Raw genomic sequence first — 14,888 nt, forward strand, 5'->3', positions numbered from 1 at the left:
AAGCAGGATTGATCTTCTGAAGCAATGGCACATATACAATGTGCGGACTCTTTTTATAACCAGAAGTAATCCCTTCATTCAGATCTGAGAGGTTTTAATACAACCTTTTCCAGCCCTTCTGGTGGTTACTCCCAGCCTGCCTGTGCTGTAATTTACCTTCATTGTGTCTGAGTTGAGCTGACCTGGCTTTTTCAGTCCCATACAGGTCCATTGAGCTGACCTGGCTTTTTCAGTCCCATACAGGTCCATTGTTTGTTTATTCCATTGGTAGCCTGTACAGAAGACAAACACTGAATTGTCTGTGTATTCGTTCCACTGAAAGGTTCAAGCTGAAATTGTCTGTGTACCTTGACAGGAAACTTAAGACCAATAATAATAATAAATAGTCCTGTCAAATAAGAGGCATCAGTTAACAAGAGAATAAGCATTCAGTATTACGACAATACAGTAACAATAGTGAGGCTAAAAGACAAAACACATCAAAGCCTCACACCGAAAATGATACTTTCTCATGTTACATTTCATTTTTTAGTTCAAAATGTTAAGTACAAGTAAGAGCCACATATGAAGAAAGGAACCACTGTGAAAGCTGTTGTGCTCCTCTCAGTCAGTACAAGACAATCTTGACCTCCATGCCATAATATTAAGCCAAAGTTCTTGAAAGGAGGGATTGTTTCAAAAGCCAGACATTTTTTCAAGGGTGAGAAATGCCTGTTAAGGACTAGGTTGGAACCCTGAGGTCACATTACATTTGACATGTGACGTCTAAACTTCTTTATCTGAAAGGGGAATTTTAGAAAGCTCTCACTCCTCTGTGCTACTTAGCTGTGCTTTGAACAGAATCCAGCATAAGTATGTACTAAAGGGAAGTCCATGGGAAAACTTTAGATATGGCTTTAGATATCTTTGCTATTTAGATAAATATTTATCTTGTGCTGTGTGAGTATATGTGCTTCTCTCCTCAGGGCCTGCAAAAAGTTATTTTTGTCTTGGATAGGTATGGCATTAAATACGCAGTAGATAAAATACCACCAGCTCCCCCACCCCCAATAGTAACACCAGAGGGAACAATTACCAGAGATGCAAGGCAGATTATAAGGAAGAAATTTTTCACCGTGAGGGTGGTGACACACTGGCACAGGCTGCCCAGGGAGGTGGTAGATGCCCCATCCCTGGAAACACTGAAGGTCAGGTTGGACGGGGCTCTGAGCAACCTGCTCTAGTTGAAGATGTTCCTGCTCATTGCAGGGGGGTTGGACTAGATGACCTTTAAAGGTCCCTTCCAACCCAAAATATTCTATGATTCTATGTAAAATGATGTTGTTTATCATACAGTAGTGTGAGTCTAGTAAGAGCCCATATACAGATGCACAGAAATTTTTACCTCCTTCACAGTACAGACCATAAGATGTTTAGCAAGTGCCAGTACCTTTAACTAACTGCCATGACAGTGACAACATGACATTAAGAGCTGCAGTGTCACTGACCATGGGTGAAAGTCGGGAAGCATTATTTGGACAGACACACACAGCAGTAAACGCTTATCAAATTTTTTTAGACAACCAGACTTCTCAAATCTTGTAAAGTGCCCTACTTATATTAATTTCTCAATGCGGGTTCATTCAGGGGGAAAAAATGTCATAGCAAAGGGCAAATATTAGCAGTACACAAAAATGGCAAGATCTTGGCCTGCATCTTCGACATTAATTTTACCATCTCTTTAGTGATTGGGATCTTTTAGCTCCATCTACTGGTACCATGTACCCTGCAGCAGCCTGCGGAGTGCCAGCCGGGAGGGGCTCACCTGGACACCCCGCCCAACAGCCAGCAGCAACTGCAGGTGGAACTGTAAGTTTAACGTCATGTTCTCTGGGAAGCTGCTGCTGCAAGTTCAGAAGATCCCCCACGAAGTGACAACACTGCCTGGTCACGATGTTCAACCACCTGGCAGCAGGAGTGTCCAGTCAACCAATCTCATCGGCCTGCGCAATGAGAACGGCATGCGGATGTACATGACATGCGGGAGGTTCACTCATGAAAGATTCGCATTGGTATCTACAGGAAAGACAGAGCACATCACCTTCATGTGGCTGTAGAAAGTCTCAACTACCTTCAAATGACTAAAAAAATCACTGAGATTCCACAATACCTTGACATTTCAAAAGGCATGAGGAGCTTAGGTAACTTGATTGCACCCAGATTGTCAAATTCTTGCAGGCAATTTAAAAAAGAATTCTTCTTTTAAAATTTAAAAAGAAATTTTCTTCTTAAAAATGTGCAATATCAAATATCATAACACTAAAGTCCCTAAAATTGTTACCATTAAGTCGTAAAAACCCCACAAGCAGACAAGTTCTCTGAGTCCGACTTCTGCCCCCCAATAGGGTCTCAAATCCGTTCCTTGTTTGGCTATAGAAACATATCCATTTCAGAGTGAGGGCATCCATCCTTCCACAGTGGAAACTGGCCTTTCGCAGCCCTCCACTGAGGTGTTCACCAATTTACCCCAGGTGAGAATCTGGTCAAATAATCACAGCCAGGCCATAACAGTAAGGCTTATTTGTGTATCTTCTCAATGAGATTCCTTTTACAGCTGATTTACAAAGTTCTTTTTATATCCAATAGCTGTGATGCAACTGTACTTATTTTTAAGCAATAGTATATGTTTGTTTATTGTTAATATCTATTTATATGACCACAACTTTATTAGAAATGTGACTGTTCTGTCATTTCCATAATTGGTGCATAAGGGTTAGTGTTTTAGAAAACCCTGCTGTTTTGATGCTATCCATATACAAATAAAGCTCCTTTGACTAACACTTTCAGCTTGTTTTTCTCATATATTTGAATTTAAGCACTATCTTCTTCTAGAAGGAGAATAAAGGGGGGGAATTAATTTCCCTCTTTCCCCATAATACCAGATTGAGAGAGAGCTGTCAAGAGATATATAGGCACTAACTGTTTTCTACTGGATACTTAAGGGAAACAGATGGCTGTAATTATGGTTTTATGAAGGTCTTACCTAAAATGCTTATACTCAGCTGCCACATTACAGTTTGATTCTCGGTTATAAATACATATATTAATCTTTGTAAAGGTCTGTACAGATTTTAGGCTGAAGGGGAACACACAGCTTTGTAGCTACTTCACACGGAAAGAAACCGCACTAAAACCAGAAGGCACAATGACACTAGAACCTGTAGGACCTAAAGGAGGAGAGTGCTCGTTGCTTAAAACAGCTAAAATCATGCTGCAAATCAGCAGAGGGAGCCAACTGCCTTGTTTTTGAAGTACCAACTCTGCCTGCTACCCTACAGTCAGCCTAGCAGCCTGCGTGCCAGATCTTTACCTTGCTTTACCACAGGGTGGTGAATCTCCCACTGCCGGAGAAGCAGCAGGTTGCCCCTCTGTGTCATTTGGTCTAACGGGAACATTGGAAAAACCTGAGCTTTGCTGCATCGTTAAAGTTTACTGACCCGTCCAGGCTGTCCCACCACCTCTGGAAGCAACCACTACCTAAATGCTCTCGAGGAATCTGAGAAAACACCCATTTGGTTGCAAAAGCTGAGGAAGAAATGAAAAAGGTATCATCATCTCCTCTCACCCCTTTACAACTGCTTAAGCATCTTATCTTTTCATAGGAGATGCGGAAGCAGTTTTTGCTCAAATCAGTGGGGACAGTTATACATAGAACATACCTTCTCTGACAAAAACAGCAACAACAATACTGCAGTGCTACCCACATAGTATCACCCGTCTGGGTTTTACTCACCTTTACTTCCTTTAAAGGAATCCTCCTTTTGTTCCCATATGATGAGACAGTGTAAAAAAGGAGAAAGCAGCTAATTACTGTGATGCATTTATAAAATCTGAACTGCAGTTCTGACAGGTAAAATAATATGAACACAAAAGTCCATGTGATTTTGGATCTCCAGGTCCAGAAACCTTATTTTTTTTCCCCACAGGAATTATAAGAAAACATGTACAAGGTTAAAAGACACAGTCCTCCTGCCCCCAACTCGGAGAGCCTTTTCCTCATGAGATCTGTTCCTCTTTGGTTTTCATCCTTCATAATGGTGAGTTTGAAGGCTAAACTATCTCTTGAGTGACCTCAGTTAAATCAATCAGTCTTCAGTGCATTTACGTAGGTACTCTTGAGGGAACAATTTGATTAGCTAATCATTTAATTACAAACTGCTGAATTAATAATGCAGGAGAATTTAACTCAAAATGAGAAGGGCATTATAGGACTGACAGCTCAGAAGAGGTGAGGCAACCAATGTAAATTTATTTGCAAATTATTTGGAAGCAGTAAAATCCAACAAATGCAGAATCAGACTAGTTCTGCAGGTATCTTCTCTTCTACAGTCAGAGGAGTAGAAGGCTGAGTTCTGTGGCTATAAATATACTTAGATATTTACAGTATTTCCTAATTAGGACCAGTGAAAGGAGAGAAACAATATATTCCCCTTCCATTAAATATCCTTCTGCTATATGAGTCATCTAGATAGCAGATGAAGGATGTGCTGGAGCAACACTTTTCCCAGCTCATGGGCTGAATGTCTCTAGCGTGCTCCCACCTCTCCAGCACGCATCCACAGCAGGCTGCCTCTCCCCTGCCCCCTGTGGATTACAGGCCCCATGGCACAGGGCTCGGGCTGGCATGAGGCAAAACAGCAAAGCATAACAGCAAAACAGCACTAGCAGTCTGGGAAGAGCTTTGAATATGATGCAAGAGCTACGACCAGTCAGTGAGATTGTCACCTCAAAAGATCATTGCTGTGATTTCCTTGTCCAGTAGGCTCATGCCGATCAATAGTCGTGGCACTGCAGAGATTATGTATTTATTGGTATTTAAAAGATCAAAAATAAAGATAACTTTTATTTTTCTCAAATGGTATAGAATATTACTTCTGGGAGCCTTTATGAGGTTCATTCTCTGGAGAAAATCCATCACCTTCGTAAAATCCCTGAAACAACCTCACTTAGCCAGAGATTATCGTTGTAGTATCTGCATTGCCCACGTCACTGCGACTGCTTCCATGCTGTAAGGCAGTGGTAGGTTTGCAGCAGTGGATTGAGCATTGCCCCATTCCCCTTCACTGGATAAAAGTTCGCTGTAGGTAAGAAAAGGTTTGTGTGATTCTCAGTACCACTCCAGGGCTGGAGATTATAACCTCACGCACCGTTTGCAGCATGCTGCCAGAGCCAAATCCCTCCTCCATAATGAATGGTTTTAGCTGTGCATCCCAAACCTGAACTGTTTCACAATACTTCCATTTAACACTGCTAGATAATAATCCTGCAACCAGGTCCGAGGGCTATATTCAATTCCCACCTCTGCTTGCTCACTTGTTCCATTAGCTTGTCATGCTGTTTTTCACAGTTACAAATGGGAAACATTTATAAGTACATCACAAATATGGATGAAAGCCAGTTTACCAATGTTTCTAAAGCCCTCACAGACCACAGGGAAAAAGAAACAGAAGAGTGTCCAGTGTTTGCTTAAAGCACTGAATTTTTAAACATTGTTTCTCATAAACTGAAGCCCATCTGTATGTGTTAATTTACTCCACTGCAGATGCCTGAGGTATTTACAACTATGTGTAAGATGCAGCACAGAATTTGAGTAGGATGTAAAGATGAATTTTGGATTGATTTTCACTTTATCTAAGCTCTATATTGTTTATTTATACTGTTGAATAAAATATCCTATAAAGTTTTTGTTTCATTTCTGTCATTTACAGAACACTTCTGCACAGTCTGCTGGTTATATAGCTATCATCCATCCTATTAATATTTTCATTATTAGAGATTAAGGGTGTTTTCCATTTGCTGTTTGGCTGCGGGAGAGAACAGCTTAGCTTGGCCCAGTGATCTGTAAATTTAGAAGTGTTGCACTATGCACCACAGACTATGCAATATAGTATAGACATATGCATAAACTGTTTCCTTGACTTAAATTTATGTCTGTTTTAATGCTGTTGCAAGATACATTAAAACTGTAGTAAATGGCAAAAGTGCAATTATTTACGGAATGAACACACTGACTTATAAATTACCATACAATCCAGAAATGACTACATAAAATATCCCATCACTCCAATATCCTAACTTTCCTAATACAACAAAGTTTATCTGTTTTAATTTCAACATCTAAAGATAGCACTGTTCTACTGCTCTTTCACAATTGCTGTACACTGACATTTGCTGGGCGCAATATAAAACTGGATTAAGTTCTATGAGTTTCTACAAGCATAATAGTGGAAACACTATTAGGGCACCTGTTCATTCATTCAGCCAGGAGATAAGTTCAGCCCGCTGCAGGCAGTCAGTGCAAGACCTGGCAACCAGCTAAGTCTATAATGTCTATCCACAGGAGCAAATCTCACCCTGTTTCAGAGGTACAGTCCAAACACTAGTTCTGGTGTGAATATTTTACAATGTTTCCACTGTAAATTTCCCATAAGGCATTTCATGAATTCCCTGTTTGTCCCATACCTGCACTACATCAAGAAATTCTAGGAAGTCTACTGTAAAAAATGAAATTGCACCAACACTTTTTCCTATAGCAGTATATCATGGAATAATGAGCAAGGACTGAATTTATAAGAGTTTTAGAACTATTTCTGCTCTTACTGATTTCAGAAGCAAGAGTAGGCTAATAAGCAAACAAAGAAAAATATTTAAGTATGTTTCATTTCCTGCCCAAATGTCAGTGTATAAAAATAGATTTTTTTCTTTATTTTTTTCCTCCGTCTAAAGTGGACACACAATTGTTAATGAGAAACACTGTCAAAAAGTCATTCTAGTGTGGCAAGCAATGCTCACCTCAGAACATCAGGTAAGGGAGGAATGTTGGCATAAAGGACAGATACATCACCTCAGCACAGACCATTTAGGAACATGGCATCCTTGTTACGCCTAAAATAACTAATTGACATCTCTATCATCTGTACCGGAAACCTGGATTGCCTCACTGACTTTCACAACTAATTTAATAAGCATTGCCTCAGCATCAGACCACCTCTGGAACACTTCTGTACTGACACAATTGTCCTAGGTGTCCTAATTGTCCTACAATCAAGATCAAGAATAGTAACTTACAAACTGACATCCACAGAACAACCATAAATCAGTGTTGCTACTTCCATAAAATTCATAACCATCTCAATCACCCTCCAAAAGCAGTAAAATACTCCCTGACCTTCAGACACTACCTTGTTTGCTCTGGGCAAAACACTTGCATGTCTTATCTTCTTAACCTAAAAAAGGGACTTTTCTGCAGCAAAAATATACTGTAGGATAGAATTTATAGGGAATCCCATTACAAATTATGTCCTACGCAGGAAGAAGTTATTTGAAAAGTATCTTTCAAGAGCTTCTTTTCAGACACTTTGAATGAAAATGGAGCAAGTGGAGCTAGATATTTGTCAACAGATTTGAACACTGCAATTTCTCATCTCCACAGTAAGTATACCCACGACAGTAAACGCTTTGCACGACAAAGCCATCCAGATACTATGTTCCTACTGTTACATATCCTAATATAAACTTCTACAAAAGTCTACTTAGTAGACTAAATGCTACAAATCTACTAAATGCTCTCATGAAAACACACATTACTACACACTAGAATGGACTTTCATAAACACTTACTAAAGGATGGGAACAGACAGTGGGGTAACATTTCTCAAAAAATGATCACTCCACCTCTCGCTTCTGCCTCCTGATTTACAAAGACAGCTTCAAAAGATGTGCATCCTCCTTAGCCCACGACAACTGCCTATCTCATTGATATATAATTAAAGTCAGAGAAACTCAGCTGGTATTTAGCTTTGAAGTCTATTGGCTGTATTTCACACTTGAAAGAACTGCATGCCCAGAAGTTTTTCTACATTTTCCTCTTTATACAATATAAAAGTTACCTGTATCTACAAATTCTGTCTTATGTCTGAACGGCAGCACAGCTGTAACTCTGAAAGAGGGTTTCCTTACCCCTCAAGCCAGTAGGCTTTCAGGTCAGAAAGTTGCAGCTGATAGTTTTATGCCCCCATAAACCAAAGTGGGAACCAGTAACAATGCAAAAACACTTGCAGTATCTGCTTGACTTTTTGCCAATAGAGTATTTATGTTCTATTTTTTGTAAATTATTCCCATAATTCTTCGATTTCTAGCATTTTTAATTTTCAAAACTGTATTTTATGATTCCTTCTGATTAAATACACTAAAACAGTTTTTTCATCTCACTAGTAAGTGGTATGTTCCTTGGCACTTTAATGTATATGTACATTTAAACTACAAACATTTTTTGTTACTTGTCCATGGCACGTTTTGTTCTCACTAACTTACACTAATTGAAAAATGAAAAGGCAAAATATCTACTCGGTATTGAAAATTCCAGCACAAATAAAAAGCTGATGTCCTCTGTTAGCATAGCTGCTTTTGTAACCATTCTGCTTTGCCATCACTAGTTATCAACAACTTAGCTAATGTGTTAAATGATATTATATAATCCATGTATTAATTGAAAGCAGATGTAGTCAGAGCAAATATTTCAGATTGATGTGCAAAAATACATTTTACATATTTTATTGTTCAGCAAAGCATATTACACATATAAACATGCAGTCATTCAATAATCTGAATTGTTAAACACCTGTTTGTATTAACTCTAATGCCATTCTGATGTAATGATACTGGAAGAGTACGTCTTTGAAATTGCCTGTAGGGGAGTGAAAGTCAAGTTTGTGGCTGTCATTTCTTCTTCAACAGATCTGTTTCTGAAGTGGAATTAATGTATTTCCAACTGCTTAAGCACACAGTGGATTTTCCCATTCCACATGTAACACATTACTAAAGATAAAAGGGAAAATTGTGCCCTTTGTTTCATTTGCAGGAGCCTAGTGCATTTGCTGGGGTTTCCAAAGTGTTCCTGGCATTTGTTTCTGCTATACTTACTTACAGTGGAAAACTTCAGGGGTTCCTCCTTGCTTCCTTTCCTACACATTCTGGATTGTGAAACAGTCTGTGTGATAGAAGAAAAAATAACTACATAACCTATCGCTTCTCTTTTGGGCCACTTGGGCTGTTAGATTTTAGAAGAGAGACTGTTCCTTTCCTACTTGTCAGTGCCGTTATCAGTGTGCAATTGGACTTGAACAGAGTAAACGCCCCAAGAATTTACAGGCCCTCGTAGTATGATGTTCTGCATCAGGAACATCACAAGCCAGCAATTTTAAGGCAACGGCTGAGATGGATAATGTTGTTCTTAGGAGATGCAATGTATTGTGAAGTTGCTGACCCATAGATTTGGATTTGAAAGCATGTGAAGTCATATGAATGAGTTCAGGTTTTGTTCTGCTTGCCAACATGACATGAAATTTATGAGTATGTTTTTTTAACTGTTACTATGTCTTAGGGAAGTAATCAAAACCAAAGTTAGCTTTAAGAGTGCTTAGGCCATAGAGTCCTGCCAGCACACATCCAAAGGATATCTTATATACGATGACAAACTGGTACACTTCTATTTTTAATAAATGTATAATATACACTGGATAAATCTTATTAAAAAGGTGTCCTCCAAACTAATGGCACAGTTAAACTACAGCCTTTAAGAAACAGAAGCAGGCTCTTGTTGATGAGGAACTTCCTGCTCTTCCAGGAAAAGAGGAAGTCATCAATAATCTCTCCCATTTCTACCTTTGCCCCTAGATGAAGGCTATACAGCATCTAATTTTCACACTATTAATGGGAAAGGTTAGGTCTTTGGAGGAGGAATTAATTACCAACTGAGAAAAGGTGATACCTGTAGCACAGATAAGGGTGATTAATTCAGTTACAAACCTGCAATCATTTCCCTGTGTCAAGACACTTACTGTTTTGAGAACAGAAAGCAAACACATAGGAATTCACATACAGAAAATGTAAAGGCTGTCCCTTCATCTCACAGTTTTCCAGTCAGCTTATAATATCCAGATTTTCATTTCTTCAAAGAAAAGAAAACATTAGCTCACTACCAAGTTAATGACAGTAAGTCACACAGATAGTAGAATATAACATTCACATCTTATTATTTCATATATAAACCTTTACTTTAAAGTGTTATCTAAAATAACATACGTGGTTACCAGACCAAATAGCCCATATAAATTATGCTGAAAATATCATCTTTATTTACAAGAAACTAATTAAAATGAACTTTAACTGTGTTTGAGATCTGCAACAACCCTTCTCTCTGAGCCAGACCACAGCCCAGCTTTACATTGCTGGGCAGAGCTCTATGGATGAAGATGCCCATCACACACACACGAAGAAAGCATTGGCCACACAAAGATCTGTCTCACCTGCTTCTGGAAGAGGTGGGAAGCAGCTTGCAAACCATCACTCTCTGATCAGGTGTCATGCTTGTTACCTATCCCACCCTTCAGGCTTTACAACTACATGTTACCCTTTGCTCAAATGAACTCTAAAATTACTCTTCCGGCACTTGGTGGTGTTCTGCCAATACATTGTGGAATTTAGAAAAAAAAAAAAAAAAAAAAGAAAAAACTTAGACAGCCTTTCATTCTGTTTAAGCTTCTACATATACACATTAGCATCATCTTCTAGCACTGTTAGTAATCACAACTACAAGAAATAAGCGAAGAGAAAATCAAGAATATATGATGTTATTTTATAGGCACTTCTATAACCATGTAATTTGCTTCATGGTTAATTTACTGAATTCCAATATCTGCTTTAAAGAAAAACAACCGGCTTGGGTTGTATAAAAATGGTAGCTTTGAGACTCAAGAAATCCCACACTGCTTCACAAAGCATGAATTAGATACCGGAAGAATCATTCCTTGCAAACAGAGCATCCAGTATGTGTTCAGAAACAGCTCACACAGAGCCCTAATATTAGCACTATTAGCACATATTCTTTCATAATTTAATTAAAATGCTTTGCTTCAAAAGAAACAGCTAATCAGATAATCACATTAGATTGTATCTCATAGACCTTGAGCAGTCAAGGTCCCAGAAAAATCATTGAATAAGACAACAGGATTACTTTTATGACCACACATATTTATCACAAAGTATGGCCAACATTCACAGTGAGGTTGCAAGATTATTACATGGTTACCTGTGCTCTATAAAATAGACATGTCCTGTTGAACAGATTATAAAATGGTATTGCAGTATTAGATATTACTAGCATGTTACTTTTATTATTAATCATCATTACCTATCACCAAAACATTAGTACTTCAGTGTAAACACTGCAAAACATATACATGATTTAACAGATTGAATATTGACAGATTCAAACACTTTGGATCTGTTATCTATCCACAAGATCTAGAAATAAGGCATATGGTCAGCAGATTAGGAGAGTTTAAATAAACAGCCCAAATGCTTTGCTTTCCTCCCACACACCTTAACTTTGTCAGTTATGCTGCTGGATTCCTCATAGCAAATCTCATATCTTGAGGAGGTCATACCTGAGGAAGGCTGTTAGCTGGCTGAAACATCATTCTTTTACTTTTTTCACTTTCCTGTGTACAAAGGAAACAAACAATGAATAGCTAGAGGGCTTAGTCTTTTTTAAAATCTTGGTAGAGTTTTCTGCTAGGAAGATAACTATGTGTGGCCTGAGAGACTTCATTTGTTCATGCTCACACATTTATACACAACTGACACTTTATTCCACTCAGAGGATCTTGACATAAAATTGTAGAACTGATCACAGCTCTGTGATAGAAGATTGATGGTTTTCCCACACAGCCCTGTCAAAACTTCCCAGCAGTAGCTGTAAAGAGAATTAGCAGGGTGGCCACTTAGCAACCAAATGCTTTTGCTTTTGCAATCTTACAGCATGGCGCCGTCTCCTTTTAGGCTGAATGCACTCCTGTCCGTATGATGGCCACTGAAAACCTTGGGGTGGCATTTTGCTATTCTGACTCTCCACCTCTTCAGAATCAGAGTCTTCCTGTTGCATTGAAGGAAAGTGCCTGTCTGGATAAATCTCCTTCAGTTTGCCCTCAAAGAATACATCTAGGCATCGTCCAGCCTCAGCAACCTCTGAATCTGGCTGTAAGAGAATAAATAACCGATCAGTGTCACCACACACAGAAATCATCAGGGATCAAAAGCAAATAACTACCCTACCCTAATGTCTTGCCTTGGTTCTGTCTGCTACATCTCCATTAGTCTCCTGCACACTTTCCACACCCCATTAGTCCCTCTGCATTTACAATGTAAGTAAAAACCAGATGCTGCTATTAAGGAACATGTTTCTGCACCTCTAAGAAAAAGAAATGTGCAGTGAACTAGAAAGAATAGCAGTCATCATTGCTTAGGAATTTCTATGCACTTGAATCTCCCTAGTTATTTTGTTGGCTATGACTGGCTTCTCACGGGAAACTCAGCACCATTCCAAAAATGTTGTCAGCTAAGATGTCCCTCTTTAATTTTAGATCTATATGTATCACAAGTTCTCAGATCCATATATATCTCCATTTCTGTCATTAAAAAAAAAATTGTATCATTTCCAAAGAGCAGAATTGATTAATACTTCTGTTTATCCCAATCCCACATCTGACGTCAATGGAATCAATAGTTACACCAGTGTGACAGCTTGAAAGAGCAACTCTCTGGTTTGTATGTCGTCCCCCCCAACCCACATGCATATTAGAAACCTACGTAATTGAACTTTGCACAGTTCCAAAACATGAGACGCACGTCAGTCACAAGTTCTTCAGGTGCAGAATAGTGGGACTTGTCCTTTTTTTGCAGCTTTTTTCGTATGATAGACAAATCCATTGGCCTTTTGATGATCTGATAATAATGCCGAGCCTGCAATAAGAATAAAACGCAGGTATGTAACATTTTTAATGAAAACATTTCCTCTACAGTGACTTCTATCCAAGTTTGGACAGAAGTCACTGCAGAGAACTCCTTGCATCAAGGAAGAGAGCTCTAGTCTTTTAGTGTCTACACTTGCATATCATCTTCCTGGGTGCTTTTTGGTTTGATTAAAAACATATTTGCTTGAAAGATTGATCTTGAAAATAGCATAGTTCAGTGACTACTCTCCTATTTTCTAAATACTTTCTAAAGTTTATTCCCAGATATAAATGTTGTCATTTAACTATAATCAATAATATGCATAACATTGACAATTAGCTCACATTTCCCCCAAGTAGTTATAAAAATAATGTGCTGAGATACTGGCAGCTGATCCTGTGGTAAGTAGTCTGCCAAGAGTGACTAAAAATATGCTACTATGCACTTTTTTTAAATTTCAACAAAAGTCTTTCTCAATGGGCACCAGCTACCAGGATATCCCACTCCTTAAATCTTCCTGGGTCAAAACCTACTTGTTCTGTAATGTGTTCCATAAGTTCATTGCAAGCTTTATTAGGTGGTATGTTTTTTATATTGTTATTTGGACTATTCCCTCACATAAAACCTTTTTTGTTTTCTCTCGTTTTCCTCCTCCAACTTGTTTCACATTGTGTTCCATTGTTATAGTAGCATGAATCTATATGTTCCTTAAAGTAGCCAGTTAATATTGCAAATATTGAGTCCATGGATGAAACAGCAGTCTCTATATCTTCCCCTGAACAGTCACATTGCCATTTTTGTGCAAAACACCAGAAAAGAGGGAGTCCAGGGTTATTTCTATAGCAGTCTTCTCTTACGGCAGTGCAACATTCTCCACATATGCGGCACGTCAAGCTTCATAATCACTGGAACCCCTCATATACCTTTAGTATCCTACCATCATCTTAAATTGGCACCCAAACCTGGCCTGAGAACATTGGCCAGCATTTACCTACCTCCAATCTGGTACCTTCAAAGCACTTGCAAAAGGGAAACTCTTACCCTTCCCTAAGAAGCAGTACTGTTCAGAAAAAAAGCTAATTAATATTTTCCAAGAAAATAAAGGAGAAACTAGCGAGATGTGCCAGAGTATTCTTTGGATTCTGTGTGGCCCAGGCATGTGTAGTACTTACCAGAGGGCTGACAGGTTCATGGAATGGGAGGCTCATATTACTGCAGAACAGGGAAAGGACCAGCTTTTCACACTTCTGTAAAGCCAAATTTGAAATACATTTTCATTCAAAACAAATGAGTTTCATTCTTGCCCTTAGTTAATCAACATATTAACAACAAGGGGAGTTTTCATGTAGTCTGTGCATTTCTGATGTAAAATGGCACACTTCACTCTAACCTGGGCAACATTTTCTCTCATAGCATTTTTGTAGTTTTGAAAGTGAGGATAGTCAGGAAATGCAAGAAAAGAAACATTATGTAAAAATTTTTGTATGCATGTATCTTTCCTGGAAACTCCTGGGAATTCATCTCTATTGCTATTCCCTTTCTGCACTCCAAATCTATTCCTTGGCTCTTGACTAAAAGAACAGCAGCAACGGTATGGAAACAATTAAATGGAAAATGTTTCACGCTGTTCGTATCCATTCATACAAATGGACCTAAGTTGTGTAGTTGGCCATACTGTATGAAAACAGTTCCATTTAATCATTGTAAACGTGTAAAATACTTATACTAGTCTTTGGGCTTTTAACTGATGCAAAAAAATTCACTACAAAAACATTATAAGCCATGTTTGCTCACAAGCAATGGCATTTCTAATCAACTCTATTTTCTAAATAGAACCTAACTAACCAAGACCCAGATCCCAACTATTTCTGGCCAGTTGTACCCAAACCAATACAAACAGGGATCACATCAATGTCAATAAGTTATGTCCAGCTCTTTATGGACAGAGTAGCTCAGGTCTGGAAACAGAATGGATGAATTTGAGCAGTGCTGTGGCTATGCTAATAGGCCTTGCCAAGGGGCCCCAGTGCTCTGAGAACCATTGCAGTTGTCTTTAC

At 38.7% G+C, this 14,888-nt stretch overlaps 1 protein-coding gene across 1 annotated transcript in view; it reads right to left on the reverse strand.

Moving 5' to 3' along the window:
• Window positions 1–11,480: 11,480 nt before the first annotated feature.
• Window positions 11,481–14,888, reverse strand: part of TRIM66 (tripartite motif containing 66) — a gene marked incomplete at both ends in the record, with an annotated part of 48,895 nt that continues 45,487 nt past the window's right edge. Inside the window, 4 exons of the mRNA XM_082000627.1 lie at window positions 11,481–11,540; window positions 11,858–12,076; window positions 12,688–12,840; window positions 14,004–14,078. Of these exons, the coding sequence (XP_081856753.1) occupies window positions 11,481–11,540; window positions 11,858–12,076; window positions 12,688–12,840; window positions 14,004–14,078 (507 nt within the window). The remainder of the gene's footprint in view (window positions 11,541–11,857; window positions 12,077–12,687; window positions 12,841–14,003; window positions 14,079–14,888) is intronic.

Source organism: Phaethon aethereus (assembly GCF_964289735.1).
Source record: "Phaethon aethereus genome assembly, chromosome: 5".
In the NCBI taxonomy this organism is placed as follows: Eukaryota; Metazoa; Chordata; class Aves; order Phaethontiformes; family Phaethontidae; genus Phaethon; species Phaethon aethereus.